Source organism: Chiloscyllium plagiosum, unplaced genomic scaffold (assembly GCF_037043375.1).
Source record: "Chiloscyllium plagiosum isolate Xiang-an unplaced genomic scaffold, Cpla_swu_hap1 HiC_scaffold_7, whole genome shotgun sequence".
NCBI classification, from domain to species: domain Eukaryota; kingdom Metazoa; phylum Chordata; class Chondrichthyes; order Orectolobiformes; family Hemiscylliidae; genus Chiloscyllium; species Chiloscyllium plagiosum.
In genome coordinates this window covers 56892861-56918796 of record NW_028270145.1, presented here as the reverse complement: position 1 = coordinate 56918796, position 25936 = coordinate 56892861, and the positions used below count along the sequence as shown (strand labels likewise).

The window sequence follows — 25936 nt, the reverse complement described above, 5'->3', positions numbered from 1 at the left end:
TTTACAAGAGTACATGTTAAGAAAATACAACATTTATGGTGTATGAAAGGAGACTGCTGATTGCTAGAGGCACGACTATTAGAACACACTGGATAATATGGCTATTTCCTGCCAAATTCTGATTAATCAAGGCATCGTCAAGAAAGAAGCCAGAACACTACACCTCGTCATATTTTACTCTCCACCGAGGTCCCCAGGTGATTGGAGTGGAAGCATAGATACGGTAACTAACACAATCATCTGCCATTGCCATTAACTGTGATCATTACCAGTATGTTTCAAGAGACAGTTTACAACTTTCGCTTACACACAAAGATATAAAAAAAAACTCAAGGACCTTCACAAGAAGACAAAACAGTGATTGAGAAATAACCAGAAATTTATCTGAAGTCAAAAAAGGAGTTTCCTTGTTTCAAATGATCGCACCACGTTCAAAATTTTTCAGAAATCTCTGCAGAGGCACAGGGGATATAAAACATGAAAGATGATAATCTGGGATATACATCCCACTCCAAAAACTACAAAATCAGAAATGATTTGATTGTACCACTGAATTCACATTGTAATTGGCAGTAGGACTAGAAAACAAAGTCACCATTGTGTATTAACTCTTAGAGTAAATGCTATGGTACAGAACTACACTTTTTACAAAAAGATGTCAATTTTGTATAGGCAGATTTTGAAATTATTTCCAACTTTTAATTGCGAACTATGTAAAACAATGACATTTCATGGACACTGTTGTAGGCAATTACTTAAGAGTATGCAAAAAATTAGTCAGTTTGGCTTAAAATTATTTTTCAAAAATATCTTGCTGTAAATCAAGTGGCATGCATCTTTTAAAAAAAAAGACAATTATTACTTACTCAGAAATGCCCATGGCTGATTGCTTAGTAATTCTAGGATTGATTTTAATATTAGTATGTTTGATTCAGCAAGTATTACTTTTGCGCAATGTACTTTAGATATGTAAAGTTAATTCATTCTAAAGTTTCAGGTAGACAGTTAATGAATCAGTTAAAGAAATCTTACATTTTGAACAATAAACCTGCAAAGAATTCCGATCAAACAAGGATTAAAATACTTCTGTAGTTCAATTTTATGCAATTCAAAATCAAGGCATAAGAATAAAAGGACAACTTTTCTGGCATTCAGACATCTCTTGGATATTTGGAACACCTGCAGTACTCCAGTGGAGAAATTTTGTTTTCTGTAGTTTGAGCAAAACTTGGTTTATTATTTGATGCTGTTAGTATACATTACTTTCTAAGCAGGTATTGCTTTGAAACTGCACCTGTAGTTTATACTAATGAAGTCGGTTTGGTATAAATTGCCTGTATTTTATAAATACAAAATTGTTCTTTTTAATTTCTTTTATAGATGATCAGATTATCCGACAAACATTTATCCACAGAACTCTATTTGAAAACTCCAGATGCTGGAACTACTTCATGGCAGCATTTGCGGAGAGAAGCAACTAACATTTCAGGTTTGTCATCTTGCATTCAGGATTGGGAAAAGTTAGAGATGCAATAAATTATTGCGCAAATGGTGGGTAAATCAAGGAGCAAAGGAAGGACTATGATAAAGGTGAAACTTCAGAGTAAAAATAACAAGAATTAATCTTTTAGGGCTAAAGGGATAAGAAGCAGATGTGCCTATGGCACATGTGCTGATTAAAAGAAGAAAAGGGTCTGAAATGGTTGAAACTAATGTTAAGATGGAAAGTCCCTAACTGAAAAGTTCAGGTGCTGTTCCTCAAGCTTACTTGGAGGTCAGTGTGACAGCAAAATGAAAAATTAAAATAACTGTCAACCAGAAGCTTGGGGTCATCCCTACCAGCTGAAATGGAGATGTTCTGCAAAGTGGTCACCCAAGCTACATTTATCTCCACAATTTAGAGGAGACTATACTGAGCAGCAAATACAGTAAACTAAATTGAAAGGAGTGCCTGCAAATTGCAGCTTCACCTGGAAGGACTGCTCGAAGCTTTGGCAGCAGCTAGAAGGGGTAAAGAGACAGCACCGGCACCTCCTGAATTTGCATTGAAAGCTATGATCGGAAGGGGATAGGCTTTTAGTTGTGTTCGGGGTATCATTGTGAGAATAATCCCTTGGGAATCCTCATGGGAGGGCATTTATTTGTTGGTGGAATTGGTGGAAAATGATTTATTAAATATGAAGCCTGATGGAGTGGAAGCTGAGGACAAGAGTCAGATGGACTGGATGAAACTAAGTAGTCTGGAAATTGGAAGCAAATTTGAATTGGTTTTCCAACTATGGGTAAGACAGGTTATGGCATCGGTGAAACCATCATCGTCCTGGGGGGAAGAGAATAATGTTGGGTTGAAACTGAGAGTACAGACTTCAGCAATTTCAAAAGCAGAGAGATTACAGCAATTGAAGGGAACAGAGAAATGAGGATAGCCATGTCTCAGTGAAGGGAAAAGGAGAGGACTCCAGACCAAACAAGTAGGTATGAAGGCAAGGGTGACAAGAAGAGCTCAATGTCACTTTGAAATCAAAATTTATTTAAGGTACGGGTATAAGGAGATAAAGCAGAGCCTTATCCTATATTTCATTTTCTAATACGTTATTGTAATGTAATAAAATCAGAAATTGCTGCAGAAACTCTGCAGATCTAGCGGTATCTGAGGAGACAAAGCAGAGATAACTTTTCAGTCCAGTGACTAGAGTTCTAAGGAAGGGTAACCAGACTAAACGTCAACATTGCTTTCTCTCCACAGATGTTGCTAGACCTGAGTTTTTCCAGCAATTTCCATTTTGTTCCAGATCTCCAGCATCCACGGTTCTTTGTTTTATTTTTAATGTTAATAACATTTTGCTTATAGCAGAGTATAATTTGAAGAGCAAAGGTATTCACATCACTAGCACAAGAAAAAAAACTTAATTGCAATGGGACACCAGCAAAATAAATGCAATTTTGATCTTAAACTGATAACTAGATTTTTATTTTCTATCCCTTTCTATCTTACTGTTGACAGAATAAAGATCTTTTATTCGACTAATTTGCTTAAAATACCCTTCAGTTTTTAATCCTTTCTTATCCAGTGTCTAAAGCTTCTACATCAACCTATATCAAATAAGGAAATTAACAGAGCTTTATTGCATCCATATCTAAAAATGCTCTGCTTCCCCCAGGCTAGATACTACTAATAATTGGCTCCTGGCTTTGGTTTGTAGTCAGCCACATGTTAAACAAGTCAGGGCAGCCAGCATATACTAAAATTTACAATCCACAAGCTAATTATCTATTCAACTCAATTCTAAACTATTCCTCCAATGGTAAATCTACCAGTCCTAAATTCTCCTCAAATCTTTATCATACTGACAGCTTCAGCTTTGCTATAGCTTAGTCAGAACAAGCAGTTTGAGATAAAATTAGAAAAACTTGAAAATTGTTCAAGATTCGTGACTGCGACGATTCCTGTTTTGTCTCCCAGCACTAACAATCTCCTGCTTCCATAGCATTTTCAAATGAGCTTTTTGACCACTGCCTTGCATGAAAAGCCCCTCAACAATATGTTCTTGCTCATTCTTCAAGTATTATATGACTATTATTTCTTCAAAGACATTGAGAGCTACTCAATAGTAGTTAGCATTTTAAAATGGCATCACACTTATGTTCAAAACATTTCACATGATTACATTTATTCAAATGCTGAATCTGTTAGTACTTTACATTCAAGCATTTCTACTTTGTCTCATACCATATGACTCACTTAATCCTCATGAAGTCATAGGATTTCCAGGTTAAGTACACAGAAGCAACATTAGATTTTGGCACACAAGCTCACAAGGTGGCTTTTTTAAAAAATAGAATTTTCCTTATATTCTGAAAAATGCCAGAATTTGAAATTAAGTGAATTCAGGACAAGCTTTCCCAGTAGAATTTATTGCTAGATCATCTCTTTCAAATATATTCTGTTATATTCACAGTGACACCTACTGGAATTTAGCTGCACATAAATGTTCACCTACAGTATTCCCCTTAAATTATCATTTAAAAACAGTGGGATGTTTTAATGATACAGCAAATACTGACCTGATGATCTGCAAATTGTACAGGCTAGAAGAAATTACAAATCAGATGCCACCTATATGCAACAAATACATAACTGAACAGCATACATGCTGTAGCAGAAACAAACCTCACCTGGCGAGGGGAGCGGAAGAGAGGTAATTGAATCCGAACTTGATAAAATAATTTATTTTCCATTTACATCAAAAGTAATCCCATGACTTAATGTGGTAAACTATCCCAATTGTATTAAAGGTTATATATTTACCTCATCCTTACAATTATGTACAATGTTTTAAAGCTCCTTGAGATGTGATCATGCCAGCCTATCCTTTACAACGTTTTAATTTCAGAACAAGCTTTCTGCAGCTGAATAAATACATTAATCAACTCTTGTTTTAAGACTCAGAAGAAGCTTGTGTGTCTGTGGAAATGGAAGCTGGTTCATCTTTATTTGCATTAGGTGATGCAGTTGCCTTGATGTCAGCAGTTGTCATGGAAACAGTTCCAGTATCCAAAATGAGGGCAGGGGTTTGTTCAGCAGAGGCAGGAACATTAAAACCACCTATTCCTGTAGAAATGGCAGAAATTGTTTCAGTTAGACCAGCTTTTGCTTCAGTAATCAAGGGCGATTGTGAAGGAAACATGGTGGGCATTGTAAGGGGGGGCAGTCCAGGAAGCGTGAGTGGCGGCATCTGAGCAGTTGGTGGAAAACCTAGGAGAAAAACAACATTGTTACTTAATATTTTACTCACTCTAGCTTAGAGAGGATTGTGTACAGTGTCAAGGCATTCAAATTTACGATCAGTAACCATTCTATAATGTTCAAAAATAAACCGTCATTTAGATATTTTAAAGAGAAACATTTTGTGACTACTTCTTTTTAATAAAAAAGATTTCCAATAATGTACCAGGACAGTACTAATGTTAGTGTAACAACACAAATTGTATTTTTTCAAGTTTGTTCTTGGGATTTGAGCACCATTTGCAAGGCCAGCACTTTTTACCCATCCCACAGAGATTCATGGGGAAGATGAGCTGGTTTCATGAGCCATTACAGTCCATCTGGTGGAGATGGACTCGTATTAGAAAGGGAGTTCCTGTAACTTGATTCAATGGCAGAAATAAAGTTGATGACATTGTTGCAAGTTAGCGTGGTGTGCAGCTGGAGTGGAATTTGCAGTAGGTGATGCTCCTATACATCTACTGTCTTTGTCCTTCTCAGTGGTTCAGGTTGCACCTTTGGAAGGAGCCTTGACAGTTTGCTGCTTTTCATCTTGTAGATTGTGCAAGGTGCTGGGAAAGCTTGTCTAAAGTAATATGTGGGGTGCCAACAAAGAAGGGTGTTTTGCCCTGGAAGTTATTGAGCCTTGAGTGTATTTTAAGTTCCATTCTGCCGGTAAATAGCAATGTTCCATCAAGTCCAGACTTGTGTCTCATTGATGGAAAGGTTTTGAGAGACCTGATCAACTTGTCCTCATTAGAAAATCCCTCCATACCTGGGACCAAGCGAGCGAATCTTCTCTAGACTGCCTCCACTGCCAGTATATCTTTCCTTAGATAAAGGGAATTGAATTGTTCACAGTATTCCAGGTGTGGTCTGACTAGTGCCATCTTTAGGTTTAGCAAGAGGTCCCTGTTCATTTTAAAAGGAATGGAGAATAAAAACGCCAGAAGTTCATTTGCCTCCCTCTTACCACTGAACAGGGACGCTAGCTTTTCAAGATTCACACATGACACCTTCCCAAATCCCTTTCCCAACTTAAGTATTAATCAAATAATTGTAGCCCTATCAGTTACTGATTGCCATCATGAAAACACCCCTTTTATCCCAATCCTCTCCTCTACTAGTTAGGCAATTCTCTACCCATAATGTTATCCCCAACAACTTGGACTCTTATTAAGTAACCTTGTATGTTATATCATCAAATGCCTTTTGGAAATCCAAATATTAAATCAACTGAATTCCCCTTATGTATCCTGCTTGCTACTTCCTTAAAGAACTGTAATAAATTTGTTAGACAGGATTTTCCTTTCATGAAGCCATGCTGAGTCTGCTTGATTTTGTGTTTCTAAATGCTCTACTATTCACACAGAGGGTGGTACGTGTATGGGATGGCCTGCCAGAGGCAGCAGTGGGGGTTGGTACAATTGCACCATTTAAAAGGCATCTGGATGGGTATATGAATAGCAAGGGATATGGGCAGAGTGCTGGCAGGTGGGTCCAGATGGGGGTGGGATATCTGGTTGGCATAGAAGGGCCTGTTTCCTTGCTGTACATCTCTACGACTCTATTATGTACTTTATAGTAGACTTTTAACATTTTTCTAGTGATAGATGTTATACTAACTGGACTATTGTTTCTGTTTATTGTCTCCCTTTTTGAATAAGTGTCTTAGGTTGGCAGTTTTCCAATCATCTGGAAATTTTCCAAAACTTAAGGATTCTTGGAAGAGTACCAGTATATCCACAATTTCTGAATTTAAAATCCTTGGATGCAACCCTTCAGCAGACTGATCAGCCTTCAACTCCATTATTTCCCCTAGTACTTATTCCCTAATGCTAGTTATGACATGTATTTCCTCCTTGATTAATCAGTACTTTTGGAATGTTATTAGTAACATCTATGACGACTGATGTAAATTATTTGTTGAACTCTTCTACCATCACCTGACACCCCATTCCTATTTCCCCAGCCTCGTTCTCTGAGGGCTCTATGCTCTGTTGCCACTCTTCCATGTACTTAAAACAAATTCACTGTCCATTTTTACATTACTTGCTAGTTTGCTCTCAGTTTATTTTTTCTTTTTCATCTTTTGGTGATTTAAAACTTCTTCAGTCTTCTGATTTACCATTAACCTTAGTCACTTTTCAAAAATTCTTTATATTTGATACTGTCCTCAACTTCCTTGATTAACTGTGGTCAATTTATCCCCTTCTTACAATCCTCCTTCCTCTCTGGGATACATGGAGGTCATGAACTTGTTAAACAATGGCTGAAGGTTTTTTTTAAATTGACTGTGCCCTCATTCCCATGTAATTATCCTTATTTAAGTTTAGCACAGTTGTTTCCAACCCAAATTTCCCACTATCAAACTGAATGGTAAATTCTACTATGTTATGATCACTGTTCCCTAGGGGATCTTTTATTTGGAGATCATTTATTAAACCTGCCTTTCTATTTATTACCAGATTCAAAAACACCTACCACTGGTTGAATCCATTTTAGCAATTATTCCAAATATATTCAGAATTCCTCCGTGTGGCTACCTCTGCAAGACGACTGAAATAACCCATAATTAATGCACTGCCATTTTTACATGCTCGCATTATCTTCTCTATCCTACAGAACAGCTACTGTTCGAGGATCTATAGACTACTTCTACCTTTGATGCCTTCCTCTTACTATTTCTCATCTCTACCCATATGGACTGTACATTAGCAAGGATTGATCTTGGATCAGGTAATGTATTAATTCCATCTTGTACTGATAAAGCTACATCCACTGTCCCTCCGTTCCTACTTGTCCTTTTGAAAAGTCACTATCCCCAAATATTTAGTTGCCAACTTTGATCTCCTTGCAACGATACCTCCATAATGGCTATAAGATCATGACTTTTAACCTCTATTTGTGTCATTAATTCATTTACTTTGTTCCAAATACTATGTGCATTCAAAACAAAGACCAGTAATTTGTCATTTTACCTTTTTGTTCCCTCTTTGTCCTCATTTTCCACTGTTTAAAAACAATCTCCCTGCTTGTTGCCCTGTAATGCTGCCATATCCTTTTGGTCTGGAAGCCTACGTTTCTTTGTTCCCTCACTCACCCCTAGTCTAATCAGCATGTCTTGCTCTGCTGGAACCCAAACTGAACAATAAGAAGGTTATTGCTGAGCTAGTACAGTTATATTTGACACCTACCATCACTTTACTGATGATAGAGAAAACTCATGTGGTGGTAATAGGTCAGTTTGAATTTGTCCTGCTTTGAGGTGCAGGGCAGATCTGGCAATTTTCCACATTGACGATTAGATGTCAGTGTTGTAGTAAATATCTCCAGTATGGCAGCCAGGATGTTGTCTGCACTGTACTGATTCTGTGATTATCAGGGGACATTGACTTTGTTGCATTCAGCTTTCTTGGTATCACAGTGTGAATTGAGTTGACTTAAGACTGGCATTTGTGATGCTGTGATTCGGAGATGCCGGTGTTGGACTGGGGTGTACAAAAGTTAAAAATCGCACAACACCAGATTATAGTCCAACAGGTTTAATTGGAAGCACACTAGCTTTCGGAGCGACGCTCCTTCATCAGGTGACAATCACCTGATGAAGAAGCGTCGCTCCGAAAGCTAGTGTGCTTCCAATTAAACCTGTTGGACTATAACCTGGTGTTGTGCGATTTTTAAATCTGTGATGCGGTGGATCTCAGGAGGCAGTTGGATGATCATCCACTCAGCACTGTTTAGCAGGTAGAGTGCAGCTTCATCAAAAGGGTACTTCATTCCTACAAATGTCTGGTAGTCCTAGCAGCTTCTTCTGATTCCCTGGCTAAAAGCAATTGTCAATTGAGGCATATGCACGGTCAAAAGGTTATAGGTTAAAAGTAAGTCTGATAGTCCAAAGGATCTCATGGATGTCACTACTGAGCCACCAGATCTGTTCCAAAATTACCCTGTTTAGCATGGTGGTAGTTCATGCACACACACATGCACTTTAGTAATCTCAGCCTGAAGACAAGGACTGTGGGGTGTCACTCTTACCAACACTGTCTTGGACAGATGATTTTATAACAAGCGGGTAAGAAAGTGTGAATTCAAATTGGATTTCCCATTTCTTATTTCTCACATCATCTGCCATAGGCCCAGTCTAGCAGATACATCCTTCAGGACTCAGTTTGGTCTGTGATGGTGCTACTGAGTCATTCTTGATAATGAATGTCGAAGTCCCCCCCAACTAAAACACATTCTGTGCCTTTGTTGCCCTTCGTGCTCCTTCCATGTGGTACTCAATATGGAGTGCTGTCTCATCAGCTGAGGGTGGACAGTAGATACAGATCAGAAGGTTTATCTTTTGCATTTTGATGCCATGACATTGTGGAATCTAGGGTTAATACTGAGAGTTCCCAAGACTAATCTTTCTGAAATGTATACCACTGAGCGACCATCTCTTTTGGGTTTCTCTGCTTTCCTATTTAGGATTTCAGACTTTTGACATTAATTGAAGGGGGAATGCAAGATAGCAGATTATGCTATTAGTACTGTCATTTGTACAAGATTACTTAATAGTCTTCACAGCTGAAGAATAGTGAATGACAAATAGGGATTTGTAAAAAAAGAGGAAAAGAATCAAAGAAATTATGAGTTTATACTAAAACATTTCTCACTTAGAATGAAAACAGTTCCATTTTGTATGATTGTGCAGATTGGACAGTACTTTATACGCAAACATACCAGTTGGTGGAGGGATCACACCTATTCCTGGTAGGGTTACTGGAGCAAAGTTTTGTAGGGGGATATTCAAGTTAGGTAGGTTGGGTAAATTAGGAAGTCCACTTGGCAACGGCATTAGACCTGCAAATATTGCAAAGTACAAAATCAAATACATCAATATCATCAGTGTTATACTTGTCAATTCTTTCAGGAAAAAAAGACATTCATTATTATTGGTGAGACAGTGGCTACGTATTTCTATTACAATCAACTTTAGAAACATACAGAACAGTTTGATAGTTATTGAAATTACTCCATTACAACACAGAGTTCCGGTTGGAATGCTGGTTGGAACTCTATCAACAAACACATTGACTTGGATCCCATTTACCAGCCCTTGAGAAAAAGTACATGGAATGACATCACCACCAGAAATAACGTCATCAACCCAAGGAAACTGAAGCACATAAATAGAAAGCAGGCCATACCACCAGTGCTTCATCTGGAGGCTCACTGACGATGTCACCTAGTATGGTGACGAAACGTGTGAAAACTTTCCAGCTCACCAAGCAAACCTACATCCAGAACCTCAACCTGAACTACAAATCTTCTCAAAACTCGCAATCTATAAAACGGTTGTACGCAAATAGCTTTGTTTATTCTATTTTATCTTCATTTCTTTGCATAATAAACTTCTGCTTTATTGCTAAAACCAAATCTGCAGCATTGTGCGCTTGCACTTCAGTGAAAGACCTTCTTGTTAAATAAAGAAAATGCTATCAAGCCAGATTTCAGCCTGGGATCGTCTTGTCCAGCAGACCACCAGCTGAGACCCTAACACAGTGAGCTTATATTTATTATTGGTGAGACAGTGGCTAGGTAGTGTTGAAGATAAAAATATTTCCAAGCTATAAATATGCAACTCAATTTAATCAAATCATCTATTTTTTTAGATCATTATATCGAGTCAATGGCAGTTTTCAGCTAGGCACATTTTGCCAATATATAATGAACATTAATTTGTTTCATTGATCAAAAAATGAATTGACCATCTAGGTAGAAATACTTCCTTCAGATTCACACCAACTTATGATTATTATCCAAGAAACAGAGACTTACCTGGCATGGTTGCATCAACATTTACATTTGTTGTTGAAACTATGCCTGGAGATGAATTAATTGATGAAGGCAACAATGGAACCGTTGGAACACCTTTAAATGAAAAAAAAAACATATATAAAAATAAAGTCTTGAAATTATCTGAACAAATAATAATTGCATTCCAATATCTACTGCAAAGAACAAATAGGGAAAGCAACGGTTTCTTAACATTGGTAATACTTTGACAGAAATGGATCAGATAAATTAAATATCACAGGTCGAAATTGCAAGTTTTTCCCAAATATAACTGCTGCTGTAACTAAAATAGACAATTTAGACTGTGAATAGGTATTCTTGTGCATACACTTTTTATAATAAGCTGCTCAACAATAGTAGTTCTGTAATTTTGGTTAGAATGTAGCAATGTAAGTTTTCACTGGTACACCATGTAGATTACGTACAATGGTTTGACTCTGTTGAGGCAGAAGAAAAATAAGAAAACGATAAGATGATTCTACAGTTCTGATAATAGGTAGGTATTCCTTCTAGAATAATATATTGCCTCCCACAGGCCCAAAGCTGTCAAGCAGTTGTAGAGCACATGGATAGGTAAGAGTCAATAGTTAGTGTTCAAGGTGCATATTGTTACTGACCATGTTGACAGAGTAATAGATGGGGATTACAGGAAGATCTTAGCAAGCTAGGAAAGGATTTAGCAGCAGGACATTTGTCTCTGGATTACTCACCATGATAGCAGGAAAATTATGCAGGAAAGAGGACCTTTTCCTTGGTGCACTGAAACTAATTCTAGAAGACTGATCAATACAGCTCATTTGGGTTGGATCTGAACAGAACTGGGACGAACATTGTCGTCAGGTAATTTTCTTTTGATATTGGGGAGGATTTACACTGACTTGGCAAGAAGGATAGAAACTACGAAGTAATAGTAGAAAGGAAAAACAATATGCATGAAGAACTGGCAGACACAGTTAGTAATAATATAAGTGTGGGATATTGAGAATAATCAATAGGAAGAAATGACAATAGACAATAGGTGCAGGAGTAGGCCATTCAGCCCTTCGAGCCTGTACCACCATTCAATATGATCATGGCTGATCATTCCTAATCAGTATCCTGTTCCTGCCTTATCTCCATAACCCTTGATTCCATTATCTTTGAGAGCTCTATCCAACTCTTTCTTAAATGAATCCAGAGACTGGGCCTCCACTGCCCTCTGGGGCAGAGCATTCCACCCAGCCACCACTCTCTAGGTGAAGAAGTTTCTCCTCATCTCTGTCCTAAATGGTCTACCCCTTATTTTTAAGCTGTGTCCTCTGGTTCGGCACTCACCCGTCAGCAGAAACATGTTTCCTGCTGCCAAAGTGTCCAATCCTTTCATAATCTTATATGTCTCAATCAGATCCCCTCTCAGTCTTCTAAACTCAAGGGTATACAAGCCCAGTCTCTTCAGTCTTTCAGTGTAAGGTAATCCCGCCATTCCAGGAATTGACCTCGTGAACTCCCTCAATAGCCAGAATGTCTTTCCTCAAATTTGGAGACCAGAACTGCACACAGTACTCCAGGTGTGGTCTCACCAGGGCCCTGTACAGCTGCAGAAGCATCTCTTTGCTTCTATACTCAATTCCTCAAACACATAAAAAGGCTGTGTAAGGCAGATGTCAGGTCAATTACACAAGTCATAACCATGTCTGAATATTCTAGAAGTGGAGAAAACAAAGTAACAGCAAAGAGACTGAGAAAAGAAGGCCAGCTAGCATTTCCTAGATAGTAAAAAGATGGTTAAAGAGGCAGGGTGCCAATTAAGATCAAAACGAGAATTTATGCACAAAGGAGACCTTTGCTTCAATCCTTAGCAAGGAAGATGACATTTAGTACTGAGTAAAGAGGAGGTAATTGAGACACTGAAAGGGCAACAGAAACTGATAAAGAGAAGGTATTAAAAAAGGCTGGGAATACTTTAAGTTAAATGGTCACTGGAACCAGGTCAGGTACATCCAAGAATACTGACAGAAGCAAAAAAAATGAAAACTGCAGAGGCATTGGCCATAATTGTCCTTAAATACAAGATTGGTGCCAAAGGCCTGGATAAATCCAGCAACTATACGCCTATCAATTTAACCGCAATGGTGGGAAAACTTTTAGAAAGTATAATCCTGGAACTAATTAAGGAAAATCGACATGGAATGGTAAGAGAAATCATGTTTAACTAATTTGATTGATTTTTTTTAAAGTAACAAAGAGTATTGGTGAAGGTAATTACTATCAATGGTATACATACTTCCAACAGGCAACTGATAAGGGGCCATATGGTTGACCTTCACATTAACACTGAATAAAAGTCCATGAAATAAAAGTGGTCATGGCAGCAAGGATCCAAAGTTGCTGGAGTGAAAAAAAAACACTATAGTGAATTCTTGCTTCACAAACTGGAGGAAATTGTAAATTGGGGTCCCTCATAATAGTGGAGTATGTGTTGCTGGAAAAGCACAGCAGGTCAAGTAGCATCCGAGAAGCAGGAGAGTCGCCATTTCGGGAATAAGCCCTTCATCAGGAATGAGGCTTGTGGGCTGGGGAAGGGAGAGAAGCTGAGAGATAAATGAGAGGAGGGGTGGGGCTAGCGGGGAAGGTAGCAGAGAATGCGATAGGTAGATGAAGGTGGGGGAAAAGATGTGGTTTTCTAGCACCAAACTCTCGACTCTGATCTCCAGCATCTGCAGTCCTCACTTTCTCCTAGTTCCTCATAATAGGACCACTATTTGTCACTAATATATATCAAGATTCTGGTGTGAAGGGCACAATTTCAAAATTTGCTATGAGAAAAAAAACTCAAATGTATTATCAACCAAGAGAAAGATAGTGATAAATTTCAACAGGACACTGGTAGTTGTTATGGGCAGATACATGGTGAATTAAATTTAAACAGGGAAATTTAAAAGTAATCCATTTTGGTCAGAAGAACAAGGTACCATGATGTAAAATATTCCATTCTAAAGGGAGCTTGTGGATGAAACATGAGTGCTGACATTAATGATGGAAGTTGTGTGATGTCATTAATTGAGAGTGAACAACAATATGGAATGACACAGGCACACTTTTCTCTTTTTCCCCATAAAGCTTCCCAATATACAAACAAACCTGGTGATGAAACTGTGACAAGAACATCTTCGGCAGTTTTACTTGTAACCAAGTTAACATACAACTTTTACCTTAAGATAAAATATTCTTCTCGTAAACAGCCAAAAACAAAACTCTATTACATTTATTTTGTCTTTATTTAAGAATGAGTTTCAAATGTAGTTCCAAATTAACTTCTTACTTAAGCCATTTAAGAACACTATTTTAAAATATGGGGATAATGCAAGTCAAAAATACACAACTTGGCTAAATTATTTTGAATATGCTAAAGTTATTTCTCAAAATATGTACTGTATGATTAAGAAGATCTACAGTGTTTACTCTTTACATTGTCAGAGCTCTGATACGGGGAAAAAAATAGAAAAATCAAATTATTTTGTACAGTGAGAATATTTTAGTTTGCTATCAAACCCTGGTTTTGCATTCTAGGCACAAATTTCAATGAAACAGATAGAAACATAGAAAATAAAAGGAATAGGCCTTTCAGCCCTTCAACCCTGCTCTGCCATTCAATCATGATTATCATCCAACTCAGTATTCCGTTTCTGCTTTCTCCCCATACCCTTTGATCCTTTTAGCCTTAAGAACTGTAATCAATCAATCTCCTTCTTGAAAATATTCAATATTTTACACTTGGTCACTTTCTGTGCCAGAGAATTCACTCTCAGGGTGTACAATTTTCTCCTCAGCTCAATACTAAATGGCTGAGACTCATGAATCTGGACTCCCCCATGTATGGATGAGAACAAGATAACCTTCACGCTGCCTACTGTCATAATCTGATTGGTTAAATGACATCATCACTCGAAGAAAGGGAGGAGAAGAAATCCTTTTAAAATTCTGAGTCTGTTCTGTAACTGAGAAGTTAGTTCATTATTTGTACTGCTGCAGTAAAAAGAAAATAAAAATGACAAAACTCAACTTGACAATGTGCCTGATGCAGCCTTACACTATTAACCCAAACAGAATCAGCACCTTTCCTGTATGAGCCTGTTACTTCAGCTGATCAAGTGGAAGTTAAAGACACACGAAAGGATCATTTCGTAACTTTCTCATAGAAAATATTTAGCAAAACCGTTACTTTAAATGCAGCTTAAAGTGGATCATACACATGGAAAAAGAATGTCCCAAGTTGACAGGGTTTAAGGTGCTCCTAAGCCTGCTTGGATGTTGCCTCTTGGACATCTAATCATCAGCAATATTGAAATATAAAATAATTTGTTTAACACCACACAACTCTGTATTGGGTAGTTATTAGCCCTGGATGCTCAGCAGAGTGCAAAGCATCTGATGTGTCAAGCTGTGAAAAACAAGATATAATCAGGCAGTCGGGCAAAGGCTTTCAAAACAGAAAGCTCCATGCTGTCAGGCCGTAAAGGGCTGTAGAGGAGAAAAGATACAAGTGACTTTATCAAGCGAGAGAATACACTGATGTTGAGAAATGTGCTGTGTGCATTATGGAAAGTTGTACATATTGAACAAAGTGAATCTAAACAGAGCTCTTTATTAACATAGCCCATGTGCTGTGAAATATAGCAGCTCAGTTTTTTTTAAGCTTCATCTTACCGAATGTTTGCTTGGCCTAACGTTGGAGAGATTGAAGGAATGCATATGAAAGGCACAATATCTAATTAATTTCCTGCAGACTTCAATTTGTAACATCAAGTTGGCTTGACACCCAAAACTTTTAATTTTATTTGGGCAGTCACATATTGGAAGAAGGAATGAAGAGCATGATAACATGAATAGCTGTAGCTGAATTCATTGTGTTGCGTCATTTTGAGTGGATCTTAGCTGATTAGAGAATGCAACGTGATGACGAGTCAGGAAGTTTGAAAACAGCACAGTTTGAATTATGTGGAGACTGGCATACAAGAATTCCTCTGCTTCTCTGGGGAAGGACGGATTTGAAATGAAACAAACTGAGGTCCTTCTTTAATAAATTTGAGTGCTTATGAAATGCCATCGTCTCATACCTGTATTAAGAACACTGGGAGCAGAAGAGGGAGCAGTACCCAATGAAAGTCCTGATAATCCCTGCTGGAGGCTGGCTGCAGCAGACGGTGAAGCAACAGCAGATAGTTGAACCTATAAAGAGAACAGTGCTTGTCTAAGTATCACAAGGAATAAATTAACTCCAACTTAAAATAACAAGTTAAATAACACATTAAAGTTTAATAATTTGAATTATGGCATTGTCATATTTATACAAAAATAGATGAGAGCTCCGATTCTGCAGTAGTAACGGTGGCAAAACTGTCACACTTCTGAAACAGGTAGCAATTTCTGGCATAGACACAGGCACTTAAAGGTGAAAATCCAAAGTTGCCTCAGTGATTCTGTACTTCATTCCTCATAACATGCTTTGCTGGAGTCCCCCCACAATGCAATCAAATAGAAATCCCTGAAATGATGAAACTTGCCCTTTTATACTGTTAAACTTGTTGCAAAAGCACTTCAGCACGTTACCTTTTAAAATATGGCATAACCCAGATTTTTAATGTCACACTAAGTTCATGATTACTGAACATCTTCACTTGGCACTGAAATTTTTTATGGAATATAAAATGTCTCCATTATGATTTAAAAAAAGATATTTCAGCTTCTACAGAGAAAACACAGAAGATTAATTCCTCATGTGGAGAGCCAGCAGGGATATAATGGGAAGAATAGCCTCCTTGTGTGCAATAGCTTTTCGAAAATTCTACCTTAATGCCACTTCATGTGCATGTCATCCACTGACTATGTAAATTTTAAGTTAAAAATTCAGAGCAAGGTTACTGCTTGATTTGTTGTTTCAAGAATACTTAATTTTGATTGGCTGCCCAGCCAGCTTGTGCGCAACACTGTTGCTTGACATCTCGATTTGCCCTTGCTTTGGTCTCAGAATCAAAGTGACATCAGGAGAATTTACATCACCCATTTAGAGATCAGTAATTTTTTAAGGGTAACCTGTCTTCAAGGTCATGATGAGCACTGTTGCTTTGTCACTGACTGGAAAATCAGCACTAACATTTCTGCAACTTCAGTCATCTTTAGCATAGTTACACTATAACACACTTGAAAATTGATAATAGCACAGTAAACGTTTTCAAATTTTTACTCATATAAAGTATCTGAATTATCAAAAGCATTTTAAGAAAAACATTATACTGATCATAACCACAAGAAACATATTTTTAGCAAAGCTGTATGTGTTCTCATGTTTAAAAATGTACAGATTGATTTTAAGGAAGAGAGATTGTAAAGCAAGATTATTGTAACACCAGAAATGTAGGTATGACTGTGGTCAAGGAAATCTCCTATCAAGCTGTATTCTGTAGACTATTAAGGTAAGCTCATCTTTTATCAGTTCATAAATATGCAAGTCACATTAATTCTCACAATTAAATATGAAAACGAGTATTTGAAAGTTTTGCTTCCTTCGAAGATATACACCTGTTCAAACAGTCAAATGCTTCTGAAATTTACTCCACATAAAAGTAAACTCAAACTTTTCATCTGTGTATAAATTAAACATTCCTATTAATATATTTTCAAGATTAAATTATTGAAATATTACCTCTGTGAAACCATCCTTTAATGGACTGGCTGGTGTGCCTGGTTGCTGTCCTGGAAGACTTATTTTTTTACCCTCTGCAAATGGACGAGTTGGAATTCGATGCAAGTAGCCATATCCAATGCCACACCCTAGGCTTAAAATAATTTGTACGTATTATTTTCTAAATTCTAGGAGATACAGTTTAAAAGGAGAAATAAAACAAAATCTGGAACTATTTAGCTGTCAATATTTGACGAGAGACCAGACAGCTTGGAGATTCATCACCTACTCAAAATGAATGATATACTAAAATACCAAGCTTACTTGCCTTTTAACTGTTTGCATGATTTCTAACAAAGTCAGCAATAATTGCCCATCCCTAAATGCCAACAAGGTGATGGTGCCTCTTTGTATTGCTGCAATGCATATGCTGTTGGTGTAACCACTGTAGACCAAGTGCTGTTGATAGGATACTTAAGTCCAGCACTTGCTGGCTTTATTTCACATTTGCATTGTTATCCCTCATCAAAATTCATTTACATCTTACCTGCCTTCTCCACCCCACGTTGTATTTGGTGTGATAACTACTTCCCGACAGTTATCTGTGTCTGTATTGTAGACATACAATTTCAAAGGTTTTCCTTCATGTGTCTCTATCAGAGAGAAGAGATCTTCAGACTAAGGGAAACAAAATTGTGTATCAGTAATGCTTTCTTGGAATCATTCAATAATTTACAAAAACATAACCAAACTAGGTCAAAGATCTTAAATTAATGTACTCCAGCATTTCCTGCACAAATTCTAAAGATTTTTGTCCACAACATTTATCACAGCATACTTATAATTCAGTTAGAACATTAATATAGGAATGTCAGCGAAAGTGGGATTCTTTGCCCAATACAGACAGGGACCTCAAAACTTCATTGGCATATGATCAACCAGATGACTTCTATTAAACCAAATTATGGTTGATAGAAAACATGGGTGGCTCTCTTAGAAACCTATAAACTTTTAAGGACTGTACAGAATAAACACAGGAAGGATGCCCCAATGACTGGGGAGCCCAGAATCAGGGGTCACAGTCTAAGGATACAGGGTGTACTATTTTGGATTAAGGTGAGAAATTTCTTCACCCTGGTATAGGTCAGTTTGTGAAATTCTCTCCAACAAAAGTGGATGAAGCCAAAACATTGAATGTTGCCAAGGGGGAAGCTCTTAGGGCTAAAAGAATCAAAAAAGAGAAAGAAGCAGCATGGTAATGTGTTGGATGCTCACTCATGATTGCACTGAATGGGGGAGCAGGCTCAAAAGGCCTATTTCTGCTCCTGCTTTCTATGTTTCTGTATTTATCCTAACTCCATATCTTCAAAGCAAAATATTTTGACAACAAGCTAGAAAAATCATCACTGCATCAGACACAATGGATTCTCACAGTAACATGATGAAAACCTTCATTTTTGTATTCAATACTTCATAGTTTTTAAGTGCCAAAAAATCTGGAATGCTCAACAAAATAAGAATTACAGCTTCACAATCAAGAGTTAAAAGGTAACTAACAGAATTTATGATAGAAAAGGGGAAAAAACTTTAAAACTCCTACTCGTATTTTGTGGACACTTCATCTGTCAAGTTAAAAAATAAAACAGAAGCTTGTGGTTATTAACTCAAATTTATATCTTATAAAATTCTCTCGACAGAAGATGAGGATAATTTTAGTTCCAATGCATAATACTGTACAAGTGCAGTTTTTCCAGATGACTATGATATTGTATGCCAGCAGAAAATCATACAATAATCAGAATGCTCAAATTTTGATGATTAGAAATTACTTAGAAGATAAACATTTTCTTAATTCTACAGGCTTTGTATATTTAATTCAAAACCATATTATCTCTTGTATTTACCTCATTCATGACAGTGTCTGCTCCAATTATATAATCTGTGTGAGGACGAAGACCAGCTAAAGCAGCCGGAGAATTTGGTTCCACTTCCTGATTTAAAAAAAACAAGTAGATGATAACATTACTTTATTGTTGTGTGATCATTTCAATTTATATTATTCTTCCAATATTGAACCTAAAAACAGTCACTTCAAAATTCATTAAGCTCGAGAAGACATCTCACCAAAATGCATTAAGAGTCAGTCCACCTAAACAACGAATTTGCAGAAACATAACATTGCAATTAAGGTTTTTGTTATGACTGAAGCAGTAGGTGTGTGCTGGTAATCTAGCCCCACTCTGCCACCAGTCACAACATTAGTATGAGTATGTTGATTCAATCACCAAAACATCCAACTCATCCTGCGCCAGACCTGACATGGCCCAACGTAACCACCCGTCCACAGAACAATTCAGGGCTGTCACTGGACACAGCAAGTCACCCTCTGGATTCAATCAGGCCTGCCTCTCCATGACACAACCAAACATCCCCTCCACATCCCCAGAACATCCATCAACACCTTCCCTGCCTGACCAGGTGCAACAATTCCCCACTACTGGACCTGACCTCCCACCTTCCCACGCTACTCCACCTATGTGGCCCCTGCTCAACAGCACCACTACCCTCCCACCAGATCCAAATTCTCCTGCCTAGCCTAACTCACCCTAAATACCACAATCCCTAGGCTGCACCTCCATATTTTCTGCTCTTACTTCCCTCGGTATCTTTGGATGCATCTAATCTCATCTGGTTAACTTATCACCATTAAGTACTGCCAGCCTTTCCAATATCTTTGTATTATCAATTCTTAGGTGGTCCAGTGTCTTAACTAGTTTCTCTTTCACTATGACTTTGACAGCAGGTGTAATCTACTTTTTGAATACTTTAGCCATTAACCCCAGTCTTTGTACTTTCATCCCCTTACAGCCTAATCAGCTCCACTGCTCCTTAAAAAAATATAGTGAATATTTATGCACTGTAGAAGACTTTTATATATCTTTTAATGCTGGCTGCCATTGTCTCCTCATGCTCTGTATTTTGTTGATTGATTTCCCATCCTAACATTACATAATCAGCCTGGTTCTCATTTGCATTGTCAAACAGACTCACATCATACACTTCATGTACCTCCGTCATTCAAGAAGGTCTGGTTTAGTCTGTCCTACTCTACCCTCTTTTAAGAATATATCTCGACTTCACCCAAAATATCAACTCTACAAAAGGTAGCCCATTAATCAATTAGTTTTCCCTGCTAATCTTTGATTCTAATTTCTTCAGATCTGGTGTCTCACTTCAAGGAAATTGCCCTTCCCGATCAGATACTTTTACCGGACTTGGCCCTTGCCCTTTTCCATAGGTGGCCTAAATCTTATGATCACTGCCCCCAAGTATTGTCCTACTGACATGTGATCCACTTGTTTCTTCTCATTCCCCAGAACCAGATCCATGAATGCCCACCAGCTCCCACAATTATGAATACTCTACAATTTTCTTGCAAATTTGCTCTACTACGTTTTACTTCTTTTCTATCTAGTCAGTGGCCTTTAGAGGAGGTCCAGATGTAAGGTGAAGTCACCATAGTCTTGGTAGACATCCCTCTCATTAGAGAGGGACACAACTCTGATGGTTTAACCGGAGGGTCACTACGCTTAAGGAAGAGGAGAAGGTGAGAAGGAGAATCCTTCAAAGTAACCTCAAACAGTGCTGGAATTGAACCCAAACTGTTGGCATCACGCTGAATTGCAAATCAGCCATCCAAAGAAGCTAAGACACTCCCTGCTCTGTTCTGGGGCCACTGTTGTTTGTGACATACATAAATGATCTGGAAGAGGGCATTGTTGATATGATCAGCAAGTGTGTAGATGACACTAAGATTGGTGGAGTAGCAGAAAGCAGAGGGGAGTGTCAAAGAATATAGATAGACTGGAGAGTTGGTGGAGAAGTGGCAGATGAAGTCTAATTCTGGAACGAATTATACAGTATGCGGAAGAGCCTTGGCAAAAGTTGATGAGCAGAAAGATCTGGGAGTTCAGGTCCATTGTACCCTGAGGGTTGCTGCACAGGTGGATAGAGTGGTCAAGAAGGCATATGGCATGCTTGCCTTCATCGGACAGGGCATTGGGTATAACAGCTGGCAGGTCATGTTAAAATTGTACACGACGTTGGTTCGGCTCCATTTAGAATACTGTGTACAGTTCTGGTCGCCAAATTACCAAAAGGATGTGGACGCTTTGGAGAAGGTGCAGAGAAGGTTTACGAGGACATTGCCTGGTATTGAAGGTGTTAGCTATGAAGAGAGGTTGAGGAGGTTAGGTTTGTTTTCATTAGAAAAAAAAAAGGAGATTGAGGGGGTACTTGGTTGAGGTGTACAAAATCACGAAGGGTATAGACAGGGTAGATAGAGAGAAGCTATTTCCCAGGGGGAAGGATTCAATAACGAGAGGTCACGCTTTCAAAGTGAGAGGTGAAAAGCTTAAGGGGGATACACACGGCAAGTACTTTACACACAGAGGGTGGGAGGTGCATGGAACGCGTTGCCAGCAGTGATAGTAGAGGCAGGCACGGTAGATTCATTTAAGATGCGTCTGGACAGATGCATGACTAGGTGGGGAGCAGAGGGATACAATGCTTGGGAATTGGGCGGCAGGTTTAGACAGTAGATTTGGATCGGCTCAGACTTGGAGGGCCGAAGGATCTGTTCCTGGGCTGTAAATTCTCTTTGCTCTTTGTTCTATATGTAAAGGCACCTCAAATGTTTCTTAGCTCTAACCAAATAGTTTCTGTCCTTGACACCTCTAGAACATCCTCTTTCTCCAGCACAGGAATATTATCCTTAATCAATACCCCACACATCCTCCTTATGTTTCGCAAATCCCTTCTAACCAGGAATGTTCAGAATCCATTCCTAAACCTATGCCCATTCTCTTCTGAACCAGGTTTCCATTATTGCCACACCATATTCAAACATGGTTATTGGTATATGCAGCTCACACTTCATGCATTGTAAATTCAATTTAGGCCTTATTGCAATCCTCTGACCTCAGCCATTAGCTTACTATTGTTGCTCTAGCATTACCATGTATCCAAATTCTGTGTGTTTGTTTATCCCCTCCAATGTTAATTTTTGGCTCTGATCGCCATTCCTAATAGCACAAGTAAACTACCCTACAAGGACCTTCATTTCCACTCTGTTTACATTATCTCCTCAGTCCCTATTCATATTTTCTACACTCCTATTTATAGCATTAATAATGTGCGGCACAGGGAGTAATTCAGGGATTGAGCTTTGAGGTGCTGTGTGTTAGTTTCTTTCTGAACTCCCTAATCCAGCCTGTAGGGCCACATCCCTTTTTTTTGTAATTATTCTGTTGGTATCAATATGCTCTACGACCACTAAATTTATTCAGCAGAACCACTGCCAAATGCTTCACCATCAATATTCTGGCTGTCACAACTCATTCAGAGATTTAAGGTTCTGGTCCATAAACAGACATCAGAGATTGAGTGTTCTCTGGCAAATGACTTAACTGGGTCAAAAGCCTTTCAGCACTGCAGGTGTACCTATGTCAGATGGATTGCAACGGTTCACGGTGGCAGCTCAATACCACCTCCTCAAAGGAATAAGTGAGGAACAACGATGCTAGCTCAGCCCACATCTCATGAAATAAACCTCCCAAATCAAAGACAACCTGCAGAAAGATGTAATACAAAGGTACTTGAGGGTTCCTGTACATAAGATGCAGAGGGGCGGCACAGTAGCTCAGTGGTTAGCAATGTTGCCTCATAGAAGGGCTTATGCCCGAAACGTCGATTCTCCTGTTCCTTGGATGCTGCCTGACCTGCTGCGCTTTTCCAGCAACACATTTTCAGCTCTGATCTCCAGCATCTGCAGTCCTCACTTTCTCCTCATACGCCAGGGACCCAGGTTCAATTCCATCATCAGGCGACTGTCTGTGTGGAGTTTGCACATTCTCCCCATGTCCATAAGGGTTTCCTCTGGGTGCTCCTGTTCCCTCGGTATCCAGGGATGAGCAGGTTAGCTGGATTAACCATGGGAAATGGAGGGACAAAGTACGGGGATGGATCTGGGCTGGATCTAGGCAAGATCCTCTTCAGAGGATCGGTGTGGATTCGACTGGCTGAACGGCCTGCTTCTACACTGTAGGGATTCTATGATTCTAGAATTCTGTAACTCGCACACAAGTGCAGCAGGTAATCAGGAAAGCTAATGGAATGTTGGGTCTTACTTCTCGGGGGTTAGAGTAGGGAAGTTTTACTGCAACTATATAAAGTGCTGGTGTGACCACAATTGCAGCACTGTGAGCAATGCTGGTCCCTTTATCTACAGAAAGATATCATTTCATTGGAGGCAGTTTACAGAGAGCTTGCTGAGATGATTCCTGGTATGGACAGATTGTTCTATGAACAAAGGCTAAACAGATTGGGACTCTAACTCGAGATGAATGAGAGGCGATCTCATTGAGACATATCGGCTTCTTAAGGGGCTCGACAGGATAAATGCTGAGAGGATGCTCCCCCTCATGGGAGACTCTAGGACAACTGGGCATAGTCTCAAAATAATGGGGCACCAATTTAAGACTGAGATGAAGAGGAATGTTTTCTCTCAGTGAGTTGACAGTCTTTGCAGTTCCTTGCCACAGAATGCTGTGTGGGCAGAGTCCTTGTGTATATTTAAGGCTGAGATAAAATAGATTCTTGATCAGAAGGGGAATCAAAGGTTAAGGCAGAAAAACAAGCAAGTGGATGTGAGGAATGTTAAATTAGCCATGATCCTGTTGAATGACATAGCAGACTCAAGGGGGCCAATCAGCCTACTTCTGTTCCTATTTCTTATGGTATTATGTTCTAAATCCCCAAAGCCTGTCCACCATCAATTGTACTGCAAAGTGAACTCAAAAATGTGATAGAATACTCTCCACTTGTCCGAATGAGTTCAGCTTCAAGAATATTTAAGAAACTGTCCAAGACAAAAATAACCAACTTTGCTGAAACCCATGTAAACATTTAGACCCATCCATCACTCAGACTACAGTAGTATGGTGCATAATATGCCTCCACAAGGCAGTAGTTCACCAACACTTTTAAAAGGGCATCTCCTAAACTCATGACCTCTACTGCTTAGAAGAGCTATGGCAGGAGCATAAGTGGTTAGCACTGCTGCCTCACAGCACCAGGACCCGGGTTCAATTCCAGCCTTAGGTGACTGTGTGGGTTTCCACCAGGTGCTCTGGTTTCCTCCCACAGTCCAAAGATATGCAGGTTATGTGGACTGGCCATGCTAATTTCCCCATAGTGTCCAAGGATGGGCAGACTGTGGATTAAACATAGCAAATGCACAGTTATGGGGATGGGGCAGTGGGTCTGGGTGGGATGCTCTTCAGAGGCTCTGTGCAGACTCAATGGGCCAAATGACCACTCTCTGCACTGTAGGGATTCTATTATTCTATTAAGATCCCATCCAAGTAAGATATCAGCCGAGTTGGAAATATAATTGCTATTTCTTTGTCACTGCTGGGTTAAAAATCCTAGAATTCCCTTATTAACTACACACAGAGTCGGACACCATTCAAGAAGATATATCATCACCACCTTCAAGGTTCATTAGGGATGGGCAAAAAGGCCAGTCTTCCCATTGACACCCATATGCCATGAAGATTTCTTTTAAAATCACATTTAACTTGAGATGTGGAATATTTTAATAAGTTTAAAGAACTAAAAGTCACAATATAAGCGTATAACTTAATTAAAAAGGTTTAAAAAAACTGTTGCTCTCTTTATCCACTGACTAGAAACTAACGTCTTTAAAATCACTCCCAAATATAATTACTGATACTATTAAGGTAATTACACAAATTTACTTCCATTTTTAAGTAGGATTAGTGTTTTAAATTGCTTTAAAATTAAATTTAAAAGTATGTAATTTTGATAGTACTTCATTTTCTAACCAAAATTCAAGTTATTCCTCATAGCCCGTCTCTCTCAACTTCTATAGCAGAATTTACTTACCAACACATGCCACACATTTTCATTAGCTCCCTCAAAGCTGCAGAAGCGAATGCTGACTCCAAGCAAGCCTTGACCTCCCCACATGTTGCTGGGAGTTACTGTAGTTTCTCTTAGTTTGAGTGTCTTGCTGCTGTAGACAACCATTTTAATTGGTTTCTCCACATTGGCCTTCAAAAGTTCTTTCAGAGTATCATTGTCCTGATTCTGAAGTTGAAACACAGGAAATCTGCTTCAAATTTACACAGCAAATGTAACATAAATGAAATGATTCTGAAGTTGAACTGTGCTCATTACTCCCAAACCTCAGACCAAAGTGAAATCATTTACTAGGCATCAACAGTTAGCACCCATAAGTCACACTTTCTTGAAAAATGAGAGGAACAAATTGACAGTGCACACTTGCTGGCATTAAAATATAAGAGGTATTCTATTTGTAAAATTCAGAGTTGTTGGCACAAGGGGCTTTCAACCGTAAATATATTTGCACAGATGTAAGAAACAATTGCTATCATTCACATCTGTAGAAATGGATCGGCCTCACAAATTCACTTACAAGGATATGCATTGTACACCCTGTCTGAATTGAGCATGTGACCACCATGACAGAGAGCAGCATCCTGACTAAAATAAGAGTAAATTTGCTGCTTTCTGGAATAATCTAAGTAAATTACAGATAGCTAATCATTTTGACCATTAGA

General features: G+C 38.6%; 1 protein-coding gene across 2 annotated transcripts in view; it reads right to left on the bottom strand.

Moving 5' to 3' along the window:
• Positions 1 to 2509: 2509 nt before the first annotated feature.
• gorasp2 (golgi reassembly stacking protein 2) overlaps positions 2510 to 25936 on the bottom strand; it is a 40955-nt gene continuing 17528 nt past the window's right edge. For both annotated transcript variants that reach the window (XM_043693713.2, XM_087989051.1), the window contains 8 exons: positions 25239 to 25442; positions 19175 to 19261; positions 17818 to 17948; positions 17292 to 17424; positions 15706 to 15817; positions 10592 to 10684; positions 9494 to 9613; positions 2510 to 4756 (listed from right to left, as the gene is read on the bottom strand). In XM_043693713.2, coding sequence (XP_043549648.2) covers positions 4440 to 4756; positions 9494 to 9613; positions 10592 to 10684; positions 15706 to 15817; positions 17292 to 17424; positions 17818 to 17948; positions 19175 to 19261; positions 25239 to 25442 — 1197 coding nt within the window. In that variant the 3' untranslated portion in view covers positions 2510 to 4439. The remainder of the gene's footprint in view (positions 4757 to 9493; positions 9614 to 10591; positions 10685 to 15705; positions 15818 to 17291; positions 17425 to 17817; positions 17949 to 19174; positions 19262 to 25238; positions 25443 to 25936) is intronic.